Source organism: Eleutherodactylus coqui, chromosome 1 (genome assembly GCF_035609145.1).
Source record: "Eleutherodactylus coqui strain aEleCoq1 chromosome 1, aEleCoq1.hap1, whole genome shotgun sequence".
NCBI lineage: Eukaryota > Metazoa > Chordata > Amphibia > Anura > Eleutherodactylidae > Eleutherodactylus > Eleutherodactylus coqui.
This window is the reverse complement of record NC_089837.1, coordinates 96,258,209-96,272,924: the sequence shown is the minus strand read 5'-3', so window position 1 is coordinate 96,272,924 and position 14,716 is coordinate 96,258,209. Positions and strand designations below refer to the sequence as shown.

General features: G+C 45.0%; 1 protein-coding gene across 1 annotated transcript in view; it reads left to right on the top strand.

Annotated features, from left to right (window-relative positions):
- The first annotated feature begins 2,807 nt into the window (after positions 1–2,807).
- Positions 2,808–14,716, top strand: part of ATP1B3 (ATPase Na+/K+ transporting subunit beta 3) — a 41,751-nt gene continuing 29,842 nt past the window's right edge. Inside the window, exon 1 of the mRNA XM_066598145.1 lies at positions 2,808–3,062. Within this exon, the coding sequence (XP_066454242.1) occupies positions 2,945–3,062 (118 nt within the window). The 5' untranslated portion in view covers positions 2,808–2,944. The remainder of the gene's footprint in view (positions 3,063–14,716) is intronic.

The window sequence follows — 14,716 nt, the reverse complement described above, 5'->3', positions numbered from 1 at the left end:
TTCAATCATTTGAAAGATTCTCTTTGCATGTAAATGGGCCTTTAAAGAACTTAATTTGTATAACCTGGAGGAGAGAAGAGAGAGGAGGGGACATGATCGAAACTTTTACATATACTAACGGTATAAATAAGGTTCTGGTAGGAAGTGTTTGTAATAGGAAGCTAAACACTAGAACAAGGGGACAATCTGAGATTAGTTGGGGAAATTTAGAAGCAACGTCAGGGAATTTATCAGGGCAGACCGGACGGAGCAGCTTTTTCTGCCGTTAATTTTCTATGTTTCTAAAAGAACCATAACCCTTATTTATGACCTGCTAACTCTTTTTGAACTCTGATACCTGCTGTGCCACTGGTGTCATGCCCTTCCCAGGTAAGAGGAGCACAGTGGTCGGTTGGTATGGCCATACATTGCAGGTAGGGTTGCCACCCGGCTGGTACTTTACTCTAGAGGCGGGTGCTGGTATTTATCTTTTATCGGTTATACTAATGGCTGGTAAAAGATAATTACACAGTGTGAGCGCCTCCGGCCAGCAGCAGTCATATCATCAAGCGCTATAACTCACTCTGAAGGTTCAGTCGGGACGTCGCTGCAGCGCTCAGAAGATTCTCACGCCTCCCCCAGCTTCTGCACTGCAAAGACGCAGGTGTCAGGGAAGCAGGATCTTCTCTGGACGCCGCAGTGATGTCTCGACCGAAGCTTCATAGGGCGTAAGGGTGTGTTCACTAATTGCTGACTTGCTGCAGATTTGCAGAATATTTCACCCCCCCCCCCTAATTGAATTCAAATTGAAGAGGTGAAATCTGCTATAAAGCTGCATCTGTAGTGACCCAGTACATCATCCTGGTCCCCTCCATAAATGTCATACATGTATGTCCTGTGTTGAAGAACTGTGCAAAGCTGTCTTGTCATTTCCAGTATGTGTTGCACAGCTGCAGCGCTTGAGAGGTTAACCTCTAATAAAATCCAAAGCCTGCATGTAAATGTAACAAGTCTGTCATGTCATGTGGTATGAGAGGAGGTTATAAAAGTGAGTGATTGAGAGCGGGCAAGGGGTCCATGGCTTCAGGAGTGTTGCTGTTCTGGAGGTCCAGGTACATGGGGGCACCTTCAGCCCTCATGTGCTGAAGCATTGAAGAGGAGGAGAGATTTCCTGTACCGAATTTGGTTGGATGTTGATGGAGTGAGCCCAGAGAGAGAGAGAGAGAATCTGCAACTACTAATCCGTGTTTCATCAAGGCAGTGCAGAGGTGCTATCTATACTGGTAATTTTCCTATGCGGCTGTCTGAAGTCTGGATCACCACGTAGAGGTACACCCTTTACTTGTCACACCCACACATCTCTGAAGCTGGGTGGAGGTACTACAAGATATGTGCATTTTATGAGAGCCATGTGGAGGTACTAAGTTATGAAGTTTATTCATTTGCCTGCACTGTGAAGTCTACAATTGAACTGCCTTGTATTATCTGTTTCAAGTTCCAAGTAAAGTTTATACCGGGCTCTAACCGTTCCTAGAGACCCGTGGTTCTTAAGAACTGTCTGTGGCTGAATTACTTATCCGCAGAGGGTCACACATGGCGTGTGTAGGAACAGTGGCGTCATGTGTGACAACTAATCCCGTCATCCAGTTTGATGGGCATTCCCTATCCTAGGGATGTCATAGGTAGCCTGCAGCACTGCTCTGGCCTTAGCTATGTGTGTCCCTCTGGGAAGAAGCATGGTAAATGCCACCATGACACGTCAGCACTCTACCCTCCTAGCACCCTCCTGGCACCCGGCGGTCTGTATTGCGTGGTGCCGCTAGTCAGGTGATGCAACTTCCACATCATCTGACCAATGGCGCTGCGCTCACCATAGGCTGTCGGGTAGCGGGGACCTCAGAGGTGAGGGGATCTTCTCACATCCGCTGCGGATACGTAAATGATTTCGAGTCACAATCAGCATAAATGGTGCAGATGGAGAAATGCTGTGGAATTTGCTGCCACTTGTAAACGTACCCTTAAAGCGCTTGATGATATGGTAGCTGCCCACCTCAAGGATGGGAAGGGCACTTTTATTACTGAGGCCAATAAGGGGGGGGCACTATTACTTCTGGGGCAAATAAGGGGGATGCTATTATTTCTGGGGCCACTGAATGGTGCACTAATACTCCGGGCTCAATAAGGGGGCTACTGAGGGGTGGCACTATTACTATTGGGGCCATTGGAATAATGGAGGTAAAAACATGTCGCGATAAGCCACGCCCCTTTTACACAGCCCGGTATTTTTGGATGACAGGGGTGGCAACCCTAAGTCAAGGACATGAGTTTAGGGTGTGGCTTATATTTAAAGGGGCGGTGCACTGTTAGAAAATATCCCATCGCAGCACTTGATTGAATCGGCGGGTGCCATAAATAAACGGCGCATCCTCCGCCTGCCTCTAACGGACCGCTCTATCAGTGCTAGCACATATGACCAGGCTGCAGATGCTGAAGGGCAACTCCAGTTCCCGCTTCCCGATGACACCCACAGGCGGGAGCGCGCACTGCTTCATTCTACCAGGCGCGTCCCCGCGTCCCGCATCCCAAACCGCCCGCTAGTATAAAGCCAGGCGCGATCTCCGTTATGCAGCATTGCCTCTGATTGGACAGACGCTCATTAATCCCGCCCTCCTGCGCAGGGCTTCCCTCCACTAGTCTTTAAAGCCACACCCATCACCCGCTACAATTCGTTATCCAAAATTATTCAACTCCTCCCCTATTTCTCGTGACGTTTCTCTGATTGGTTTAGCACCGGCACGCCCCTAGTCTGCTGTGCCGGGGAATTGCGTGCTGGTGCCGCAGCGGCCTCAGATTGGAGAGCGGCCGGCGGGGACGTAGTGGTCCAGGCTGCAAGTCCACGTTCTCGAGTGCATCGCAGCTCCGGGATTCATTGCTTCACCCCCACCGCGCCATCTCCAGCATCATCATGGCCAAGGAGGAGAACAAGGATGGGGAGCAGCAGCCGCAGGCTACATCCGAGTGGAAGCAGTTCATCTACAACCCGAGAAGTGGGGAGATCCTGGGCCGCACAGCCAGCAGCTGGGGTAAGCCGTCATTCATCCGGGGGTGGGGGCGATGGCATGAGACCGCACATCCTCTGTGCCTGATGCATGCCCCGTGCCCATTGATTCGCAGTTGCAGCCTGTGATTTCTCATAGACGGGCAGCGGCTTTGGTATTTTGGCTGCAGTGAGTTTGCATGTATGTAATGCAGCTGTGCACCCTGTCTGCAGTGTGATGCAGCGGTGGCCGGCACTGGATGCAGCGATCTGCAGCAAAAACTATGTCTTTCATCTTCTCTGCAAAGATCATACCCGTCCCTGTCACCCAAGACGATGTCTAGACTGATGCATGGGCTTCTACTGCATTCTACCCAGTGGTCCCAGTACCCTAAATACAGCTGATGCTAATATATAGGCTACAATCTGGGGGTCACGGTGCAGTTTTGGGACTCCTTTTGGGGAGACTACTTTTTCTAATATTGATGATTGATAGTTGAGGTTTTCAATATAGACTTTAATTATCTATATATAATTAATATAATATGCTGGTATCCTATAGGATGTAGAATTGTTATCCTCGCACTCATCACCCCAACATCTCCATAAACTGGTGACCCCTGGTGGATTAGTGGGAGAATTTAGTCGTAATGGAGTCTTCTCTATTGGTGCTGTTACCGTCTGATATGGGGGATTCATTGCGTCTTCATGATACTTTATCATTAAATGGCGTTGGATTGGTGGATTGTTTGCATCCTTGATGACTGCGCTCTTTCAGCTCCAGCACTTGGCCATCCACTTTGTAAGAGCATAGTGGGATGATTTAGGAGAGCATCTTCTTGGGTTATTTACTAAATGCCACCATCCTATAAGCAGATACATTGTTTCATGTAGCGCTCAATGGTAACTATGTATGTAGAATGTAGCAGCACACTTGGTGGTTGCGTGATGACGTTGTTTTGCCTGTAGGCATCCTTGATGCTTTTGGATGGTTGCTGTCATCCTCCTCGTTATTTGGCTACCCCTGACAATGCAGAACACCTGCCATTAACCGCTTGTTGGCTGAGGTTAAGTAATAATGGCAGTGGTGGGGAAGTCTCTGTATCAGTGGTGTGACACATTTCATGGTGGATGGGAGGAGGTGGGGGGCGCTTCTGAAGTCAGCCGCATTGGAGGCTAAAAATAGCGCTCTGTGTGACTGTCGATGGGAGAAAGCAAGGGGGGCTGCCATCTTATTCTTCATTGGCAGATAATCCTTACACCCCCCTACATTTTTGCTCTTTAATTTGTAGCCCACTTTTTTTTTTTTTTTAATAAGGAGAGGTGGGGCGGCGGTAGGTTGTCCGTGTAATTAGATGAGGATCCTTACAGCTCCTTGATGTGTTCAGCTTTGACTGTCTTGGTTTTCTCCCCATTTTCTTGTTTGAATGAAGCTCTCGGCCTCTGGAGGAGATGGAAAGCGATGGGGGATGGTCTGTCATAGTCACAACTGCGGATCCTGCGTGAAGACCACAATCTGTTAACTCCTTGTCATCCTAGAGGGATAATGAGGACAGAATCCTATAGGTGAACATTACCAGCGTCCTCTAACGACACTGCGTATCGCTGACGTTCACTCTCGTGACGCCCACATATTATATCTTTTTTTCTACTGGCTACCTATTCATGTTTTTGGGTAGCATCCATAGTGCTCCTTCCTAGTGCATTCTTGATACTCTATGCTGCAAGAGTGAACCCCCTAAAACTTGGGGAAACCTCAAAAGTTTAATCCTGGGTAAATGATTAGTCACATCTTCCAAAGACTGAGCGATATTTGTTCCCTTGGTGGTAACCGGTTTAGATCTTGTTACATATGTAACAAATGCTTTTTCACTATCGGGATCGGTTTCCTGCATCGCCCTAATGAGAGCACTTCCGAATGTTGGTTGGATCTGGGGCGGTTTGATACGTTTGGGTCGTTAGTGGAATTGTCTGTTTTAGACAATCTGTCTAATCCAAACCAAAATGGGATTCTAGAAATGACAGCAATCGAAATAAACTCCTTCCTGTCTGATAAATATTGTGAGCAGCGTCCACTTGTCATCCTGGATACAGATTGATGTAAGTGCTAGTTTGTGCTCCTTGCGGCCTAATGTAAAGGTGGAGATTTGGCGGTCTGCCAATACTCTTGGTTTTTGGTATTACAAATATATTATGACAGTGTGTCAAAATAATAAAATGTGATAACACATCAAACCTCATGTGTTCTTTTATAACGTCGATCTACCGTAAATCAGCTGCTTCAGCATAAATTGGAAATTACAGCCAAATCTTTGGGGGGGGGGGGGGGGCAGATCACTTTTCCAACAGCTTGCCAGCAGCCAGTTTGTTGGGTTAAAGGATGTGACTAATTACTGGCCAGCTATTGATAAAGGTGCGTGTCTGTTTTGCAGAGTGCAGCGAGTTTCCTTTAATCTGGTACCAATAATACGGTCTGATCCGCCGCTTGTTTCCAGCACAGATCTGCAGAGTAACGTGGAATTTCACAAGACCAGCAGCAAATAGTAGCAGGTTTTGTGTTTGGTTTATTCATACATCATTTCAGAAAAAGTACGGCAAAAATTGGGACATGTGACTAGTTTGGATTTTCTAATCTCGCACATGCTATGGTTTTCTATGACCATTTGATAATCTAGAACTTTTGATAATCTGGCATATACAAAGTGCTGCTTCTGTTGAATTAAAGGAGTTTTACTGTGAGTGTATATTATAATTTATTGGCGGCTGTGGGAAGATGGATTAACCCCCTTGCGGAAGCTTTGCAGTATCCTCATGGACGCTTCTAGAAGGTTTTCTTGGTTTTGTACTAAGTATCTTAGTACAAGTTCTTTCAAGATCTGGAGAATAGACTCCTACATCAAAGCTGGCGACGACAGCTAAAACCTCACTGGCCGGTGTAAAAGCTACTTGCAAGGAAAATCTGGGGTGCTGAAAAAAGTGGTGCAGAGGAAAAGTGCAGTAGTTGTCCATAGTAACTAGTCGGGTGCCTATAGGAGATGGAATGTGGTTGCTATGGGCAACTAAAGCTTGCCTTTGCCCTAATTCTTCCAAAGAACCCTCTTTTTTTTTTTTTTTTTTGGTTGAGCTCTCCTTCTGAAACCACTTCAGAGATTAGACAGAGGAATTACTCAAATAGTGATTCCATAACTTCTTGTGTTTGGGAATACTCTGCACTCATGATTGATGGACTTTGACATTTCCCGCCACTTCCTTTCTACCCTGTCATCACCTTCTTGTACCTGGAGCCTATTCCCAGACTACAGGATAAATTTACCCAAGACTACTGGTGGGTCCTGTTGCGCTCGATGTTTGCAGCCCATTGCAGAAACTTGATCTTTGTTCCAGGCGCCATTTTTTGTAGTAGTATTCGCCTTCTCACTATTCCATAACTTGTCAGCCAAATAAGATGGCAGTGCCAAGCATCAGATTTACTGCTCATTTATTTTTAGTGCAGGTCTGCTTACATAGTACGCCAATTGCTTTGTAAACAAAGTAATACTTTATTGTATATTGTTGGCCTGATTTACCATATTCCAGTAATCACATGGTATTTATTTTAGGCCCAAAAAGATATACATGTCCATCCAGTGCAGCCTATTCCCCCAGTGTTGATCGAAAGGAAGGCAAAGTCTCTGTGTGCATTGTGTTCATGATTTCCATCAGCTGTATATGTCCCATGGGGGCCAGTGACACTTGCCATATTATAACAGTGTGTAAGGCTGGAAAAAGACATGTCCATCCAGTTCAGCCAGTTCCTCCCACTCCAACCTCCAATGTTGATCCAGGGGAAGGCAAAAAAAACAATGAGGTTGAAGCCAAATTTTTCCATTTAAGGGAAAAAAATTCCTGCTCTACTCCAATCTGGCAAACTGAATCCCGGGATCACTGACCATTCTGAAGAAATCGGTGACTAGAACATGTAATATTGTATCGCTCAAGAAAGACATCCAGGCCCCTGTTGTACTCATCAAATTTGCCATCACCACGTCCTCAGGCAGAGAATTCCATAGTTTACTACTCTTACAGTAAAGAACCCCCATCTATGTCAGTGTAGAAACTTTCTAGCCTCTAGATGTAGAGGGCGCCCCCTTGCCACAGTCCTGGGTATAAACAGACCATGGCAGAGATCTCTGTATTGTCCCATAATACAGTAACATCTGTCACACATAGGATTCATTGTGAAGAAGAAAACAAATCTTGTGATGCACTATTTTTATGGTGGTTCTCCATATAACAGTCTGCTGCTCTTTCCCTTGCAGTTAAATAAACAGTATTCCGATGCATATTGACCTTATGGACGCCAAAAAGACACTCTTCTGGCCTCTGTCAGGTGACTGGACTTAAGGGTGTGTTGAACATATACACAAGGAGTCATTTCTGGCGTGTAGTGCACAAATGCAGCGTGCAATGAGCCTAAACTTGTTGCATTTTGCCCAAATGTCCCCTTTTTTTTTTTTTTTTTTGTAGGCTAAATGAAAATGAACCCCATCCGGTTTACAGCGAACCCGCAGCACGTAGATCAGGACTTGTATCTACCTTGCCTAGACATTTGGTTGTCCGTAAAATGGTTGCAACAGTCTTGAGAGAATCGTTCAAATGCGCAAAAGTGAGCGATAATCTTTCAATTCAAATGCAGCCAACGACTAACGCGAACCGTGAGGTTATCACTCGTCATTCAGTTTCAGCTGGCATAAAAACCAGCGCCCGCTCATTCACATATCGCGCTGTGTAAACACTGGTCATAGGCATGTGGAACGCTCAATGAGAATCGTGCAGTCTAAAGAGGCTGCGTGAACGAGCCAATGATGTCACCAGCTTGGTCAAGCGCTAATTGTGAGATTCTCGTTCTGTATAACGGCACCATTACATATCTCTCTGGTCTGTGGTATATTGTATACTAATGCCTAAGTACCTAGTCCCCATAGGCCTCATCACTTAAGTCATTGTATTGCAGATACGACATACAATTTTTTTTTCTTTTGTATTTGGTTGTATAAGTCGAATGGAGTTCCGCTCTGGTCAGCAAAGCGTTAAATGTGTTCACGCTTGAACAGCTGTGACCCCGGATGTTTCCTCCAGGTGAGTTATATGGCGCCATCTTCTAACCAATATAACCTTACACTCTAAGATGCTTGATGATTTATTTTAGTACCTCTGTGCAAGAGGATACAAATGTGCCCGCAGTGTGATACCCCCTGCAAACAGTACAGGGCTGCCAACAATGCTGCAGCTATGTCCTGTTTCCAAAGCATCCCTATGGCACTTGTACATGGTAAAAGGAGATGCCCATGCAAAGGGGAAAAAAAAGATGGGGGGGGGGGGACCTCTACCTCTTGGGGGCGCCCAATCACTGTAGCACATTGCAGCTTTAAGAGCTGGGAAGGGAGGGTAGCTGTCGGCCTTTTATAACTGTTCCAGGCAGCTCTTGTGATATGCCGCCTCCCCACAATTGAAATGGAAATAAGACCCTGGTAATGCCGCTGACTGAGAGGAAGGGAAATTTCCACTCCCGCTGCTGCTGTCTTGTGATTTCAGAACCCAATCAGCACTTTTTTTCTCTTGCCTTTTCTTTTCCTCCCTCTTTTTATTCATTCTGTGCGTAGGTCGAATGAATAGGTGAGTGTCACAGTAACCGTTAGAGAACCCGCATGAATTCACCGGCTCTTTTCTTAGCTGTTCTGCAGCCTTTCTGCGTTAACCTGCTGTTTGCCAAGAGTTTGCTGTGACACTGCGGAGTGCGGGACCCTGCCGGTTTAATCTTTCAACTAGTTTGTACAAAAAATATTCATATAGTGCCAACATGTTCAACGCTTCATCCGTGGAATATGAATAAAGTATGAGACAAAATCATAGCAGATCCCAAGAGCTTACTATCTAAATTCTAATGGGCTATTTGAATAGTTTTGTCATGTTTCTAGTTACAAAAGTAACTCTGAACAATGGCGAGTAGAACTGGCGTTGTCCGGAGATTCTCAAAGGGGTATATGCATTATGGTCTGCCGTATAGTGCTCTGCATCTTCCAGATGTAGCTGAGCTTAGTTTGTACACAGTGATGACTAATGGGCTGGACTGCAGGTAAAAAATACGGCATTTTAGCCGATTTTAAAAGTCTGCTCTGCTACATCGATTTACGGTGTATTTACCTGCACATATCAATCTAGAACCTGATGTCTTTATATTGCATTTCATTTTGAGGCTCTTAATGAGCATTTGGTAATCCAGAATACTTGCTAATTCTGCATATTTGGGTGCCTGTCGGTGCAGGATAAAAGAAGTGATGCTGCTTGCTAAATTTATATACCCCCCACCCCCTCCCTCTATATTTTACTGAATTCTGCACCAATTTTCCAATATTGCTGCAATATGACACACTGGGCCTACAAGTATCTCATATGGTATTCTGGGCCAAAAGAAAAAAACAGCCTCAGCATATAAGTGCTGTAAGGTGAATCTTTTTGCTCTTTTATTGCCGCCTTCTAATTCTGCCTGCGTTGCAGTACAGATCATGGGCGGCTTCACGACCTCTCATTAATGCACTGCAGAGTCATTGCCAGAGTGCAGGTATATAGATCCTTGTACTGCACTGCGCTGTTCTGTGGATGGTTCTTGGCTTCGGTACCTCTCTTGACTTGCATCCCCCTCCCCTCCCAGAAAATGGCCTCTATTCATGCAGTATTAATTAGGGGAAGTAGAATTAGAAGATTTCACTGATTCTCAGAGGGCTGCGACATCACTGTGCTGAGCAGTTCTTATTGCAAGCAAATGTAAGGGTTAATGGCTTTAGGCATAGTGCATCATAGGGGTTTTCTTGCAGTCTTATTATAGTATTGTGATTTTTATTTTTGTAATGTGTTCAGTGACAATGTGTATCTATACCGCTGCTTGTATTACATGCTGAGTACTTTGTATGGCTCTTTGCTGTTATCTCCCTCTCCCAGTTCTGCATCAGGTTTCCTCTACAGTGTCATTTGCCTTCTTTGCTGCTAGTCAGTGTAATAAGCCACATGAAGGAATCTGTTCACATGATACATGCTTGTTGCAGACATTTCTGGGACTGTCCCATTCACATGAGTAGGGTGTGCAGAAATATAGGCACCTGCTGCAGAAACCTGGGAGTTGTCAGAATCAAATGAAACTGTGATTGTAGCATTGATATAAGGGATTACAATATCGGAGCAAAAGGATATCTTATTGCAGAAATCTGACCCTTTGAAAGGAGGCTCTAGTACCCCGTTGTACCGCCTCTAGCTTGGATACAAGATGTGATACAGGCTGGCATGGAGGCTCTAGTACCCTGTTGTACCGCCTCTAGCTTGGATACAACATGTAATACAGGCTGGCATGGAGGCTCTAGTACCCTGTTGTACCGCCTCTAGCTTGTATACATGATGTGATAAGGGCAGGCATGGAGGCTCTAGTACCCTGTTGTACCGCCTCTAGCTTGGATACAAGATGTGATACGGGTGGGCATGGAGGCTCAAGTACCCTGTTGTACCGCCTCTAGCTTGGATACAAGATGTGATACAGGCTGGCATGGAGGCTCTAGTACCCTGTTGTACCGCCTCTAGCTTGTATACAAGATGTGATACAGGTGGGCGTGGAGGCTCTAGTACCCTGTTCTGCCTCTGGCTTGTATGCAAGATGTGATAAAGGCGGACATGGAGGCATACAGTTTCCATATGGTATCCTGCAGCATATCGGTCCACATTTGCTGTAACTGAGCCTCTAGATCACACCAACTCGTCAGCTGTCAAAGTTGGTGTCCCCGATGGTTCCATACATGTTCTATTGGTGATAAATCTGGTGACCGGGCAGCCACGGAAGTGTGACAATGTTGTGGAGGCTCCTGTGACACCCTTATGTGTGCGGCCAAGCATTATCTTGCTGGATGCCTTTTGGAAGCCGCCGCTGTGAGAAGAACACATGTAGTTGCAGGATGTCCTAAACATATCGCTGAGCTGTCATTGTCCCTTCCACCACTACTAGGCGTGACCGACTGACATATGCGATGGCCTCCTAGACCATCACACCAGCAGTGGGAGCAGTGTGCCGCTCCACAGCAAAGGCAGGATTGAGATGTTCACCCCAGGCTCCAGACATGAACACAGCCGTCATCAGCGCCCAAACTGAACCTGGATTCCTCGCTGAAGACAACCCGGTTCAATTCCATAGCAACCTAGTTTTGTCATTCACAACACCACTGAAAACAGCGCCCAAACTAAACTTAGATTCGTCGCTAAAGACTATATGGTTCCACTCCATAGCAGTCCAGCTCCATTTTTCATCACGCCACTACAAACGGAGGTGACGTTGGGTGTTAAAGGCAGTACATGTAATGGGTGCTGTGAGACCAAATGTCCTTCAGCCAGGTGCTTGGAAATGGTTCTGACAGACACAGGAGCCTGTAAGGATGGTGCCAGCTGTCTCTGTATGGCGGACAACAAAACAGTTCCTCCCTACTGATGGTCTGTCAAGGACATCCTGAGCCTGGTCATCTTGTGTGTCCTCACGCATCCACTGGTCCCAACACCTTCTAACAGTCTGGTGGGAACAGCCCGGTGGTGACCATCCAGCTTCCCTCATTCCAATAATGCGCCCCTCTCCAAACTCTGGTCTAAAACTCTTTGATTCCATCGTTGAGGCATGATTAGTGGTCAACAACTACATAAGTGGAAAAAGAGGTACCTTACAACAAGTAGCCTTAGAGCCTTTTTATATGTAAAGAGTGGAACCACTTTTAGGGCCTTGGATGGCAAAACTGTTCATCTGATCATCTGCATATCTGCCTGAGATCTAACTGCATGCCACAAGCGGCATAATGACAAGATGTACATCTCCTCGCTGACCTGCATATACCAAACACCTGTCTCTCTTCACCTGCTCTGGTCCACATTCCGCTTATGTCATCACCACCAAGTTCCATGACCTGGAAGAAGTGCTGCGAATGTTGGTCTATGACCTCTAGGCAGACGGTGTGTTGGGGGACCTGGCAGCATCGCCTCTGTTGCAACTTCAGCTTCTGACATGAGAAAATCCACCGCATGACCTATCTTGGTGCGTATCAAGCACTGTAGAAGCCCACTGAAATCAATAAGCATAGATAATTGCAAAGGAATTCTGCTTAAATCAATGAATGTGTTCTATTTTCCACAACTTGCATCTCGGTATGCTTAAAAACTCCGCCCCTGTGAATGGGCCCTATGGGGGAGCACAGTGTGGTCTTGGTAGTAAAGATTGTGGCGGCCATGTACAACAAATAAAAATGGGGCCCAGGTAATACCAATACTTACTCTGAGGATATAAGGCTCCTGCTATAAGGGGCCACATGTTCCTGACAGCTAATATATCTATCTTTATGAAGACTAGTGCACTTGCTGATAAGCGCACATCAAACATACAAGATGTGAAGTGCTGCTTCACCTTCATGTTCAGGGTGTTTGTTCCATGCAGCTAGCCGGCTGCTTTTCCATTGCCTGGAACATCAGGCAATGAAAAAGCAGATACCCCTCTTCAGCTTGGTTTTCAATTTCATGCATGAATCCAATTTCCCACTTAAAAAAGAAAATTTAAAAACCTAACCTTACAAGCAGTAATGACGCCTGGAGGTGTTTATTGTGACCTCTGGTTTGGAGTATTCTCGTTCAGTTTTTCCGCATCCATATACTAACTATTGAGCTGTGATGTAACCTGAGCCTAAAGTACATTTGGCTTTTTTGCAGTTTGACATATGAAACTAGACTAAGGACCCATTCAAGTTGGCGTATTTTCTATCGAATAAAAAATGGCAGCATGTCATATTTTAGTCCGTCACACAAAGCAAAACTGCCCATGAAAATTTATAAGTGTATGTGTGTATGTATGTATATGTGTGTGTGTGTATGTGTGTATGTATGTATGTGTATATATATATATATATATATATATATATATATATATATATATATATATATATATATATATATAATATAATATAAATTTTTTTTTAAAGTTTTTTTGCACATTAAAAATTCAGTTAATACAGGTGCAAAAGATGTATAATAAAACAAAAAAACAAAAACATGCTCTCCAGTTCCCAATGACATAGGTCTTTTCCAGTTGAATGTGAGATAGGAGATAGCACTGTTTGCTTGCCAAAGCCAATGCTATTAGGGGCATCTTAGAAATGGAAACCTATCCTCCACATATAAGAATGCCAGATGGTCTCTGTTAAAGGTGCTTTTATACGGGATGGCGTGTTGGGCGCAGATGCCCTACAGGACGGTCCAGCGATAATCGTGCCTGTGCAGTTTGCACAGTAATAGGCATTCGGGCTAATTCCCACTGACTGATTTCTGCCACGTTTCTCGTGGTGGACTAACGCAGCTATTAGGTTCTATTGAACCTAATAGCTCAGTGCTCACATGCGTGATTGTGCCGCAGATTTCCACCACGGGAAAAGAATCGCGGCATGTTCTTACCACGTTTTTCCGCCTCAGGTTTCCCCTTAATATAGTGTTAATGGAGACCTTGGTATTTCCATGGTAAAATTACGTGATCGCTCGCGGGCACTCGCGTTTTTAAACGCGGAAATCTGCGGGTGTATCCTGCTCCATCCGTGGACATACAGATTTTACACAGGTATGTGTGGCCAGCCTTAAAGGCCTTATGAACATATTACAGCCATAGAGTACTTCAGCCATTTTTATTTTTTTTTATTTTTAAGGCTAGCTGCACCCGAGTGGCTTGGATTCTGTATTTGCATGTACCTGTGTAAAACGTATTGTGGATGGCTTGTACCCGCAACCTATCTGCAATATTAATTCAATGGAAGCGGTCTGCGTGGAATTCAGACAAAAAATAGAACATGCTGCAATTTAATTTTCTCGAGCGGAAATCACAATCGCTGTCCGCTCATGTGAGTGGACATGCGAATGTTCTGTTTTTGTCATGGGTGTGGAATGCTGCAGATTGCCCGTGCAGGTGACTATAGCGGATTACACAATTCAAACCCGGGCCTTGGTCTTTGTCTTATCTGTGTCTCTTATAGCCTATGAGACAATTTACATGGGATGACAGTCCATGTGACTTAAAAAAAAAAAAAAAAAAAAAGTCACAACGTGCTACACAGGTCCATAATCACGCTGGAAACACACCTCAGTTTTCATGGCAGTTCATATTACAGCTTTATAATCCAGAAGTTGATCTGAAAAGACGCAAAGTAAAAAGGCAAGGCTGATGTTTCAAAAACTGCATGTGTGATTCCAGCCTTGGGCTGCTTTAATTTTTTTTTATTTTTTTTTTTCCCTGTGGTTTTTGACTTTTTTTTTTTTTTTTATTTCTTGTAGGAAATAAGATCTTGAAATTCATGCGTTTGTTTTTGAACTTTAGTGTTGCTTTTTTTTCTCTTTTTGTGCATGTGGAGGCTTCCTGTAAAGAAGCCTGTGGAAAGTTACTAGCTATTTTGTTAACATAAAAAGGAAAACCCACAGACACCAAAAGTTAAAGCCACAAAAAGTTTGGAGTGCCTCTCCTAATTCCCTACAGCTGAGGGCTCATTCACACAAGCCTTTAGCCTGTGGTCTGGCTTCTAGAGATGAGCGAACTTACTTGTTAGGGCGCTTTTGCACTCGAGCACCGCTTTTTCCGAGTAACCGACTACTCGGGCGAAAAAATTGGGGGTG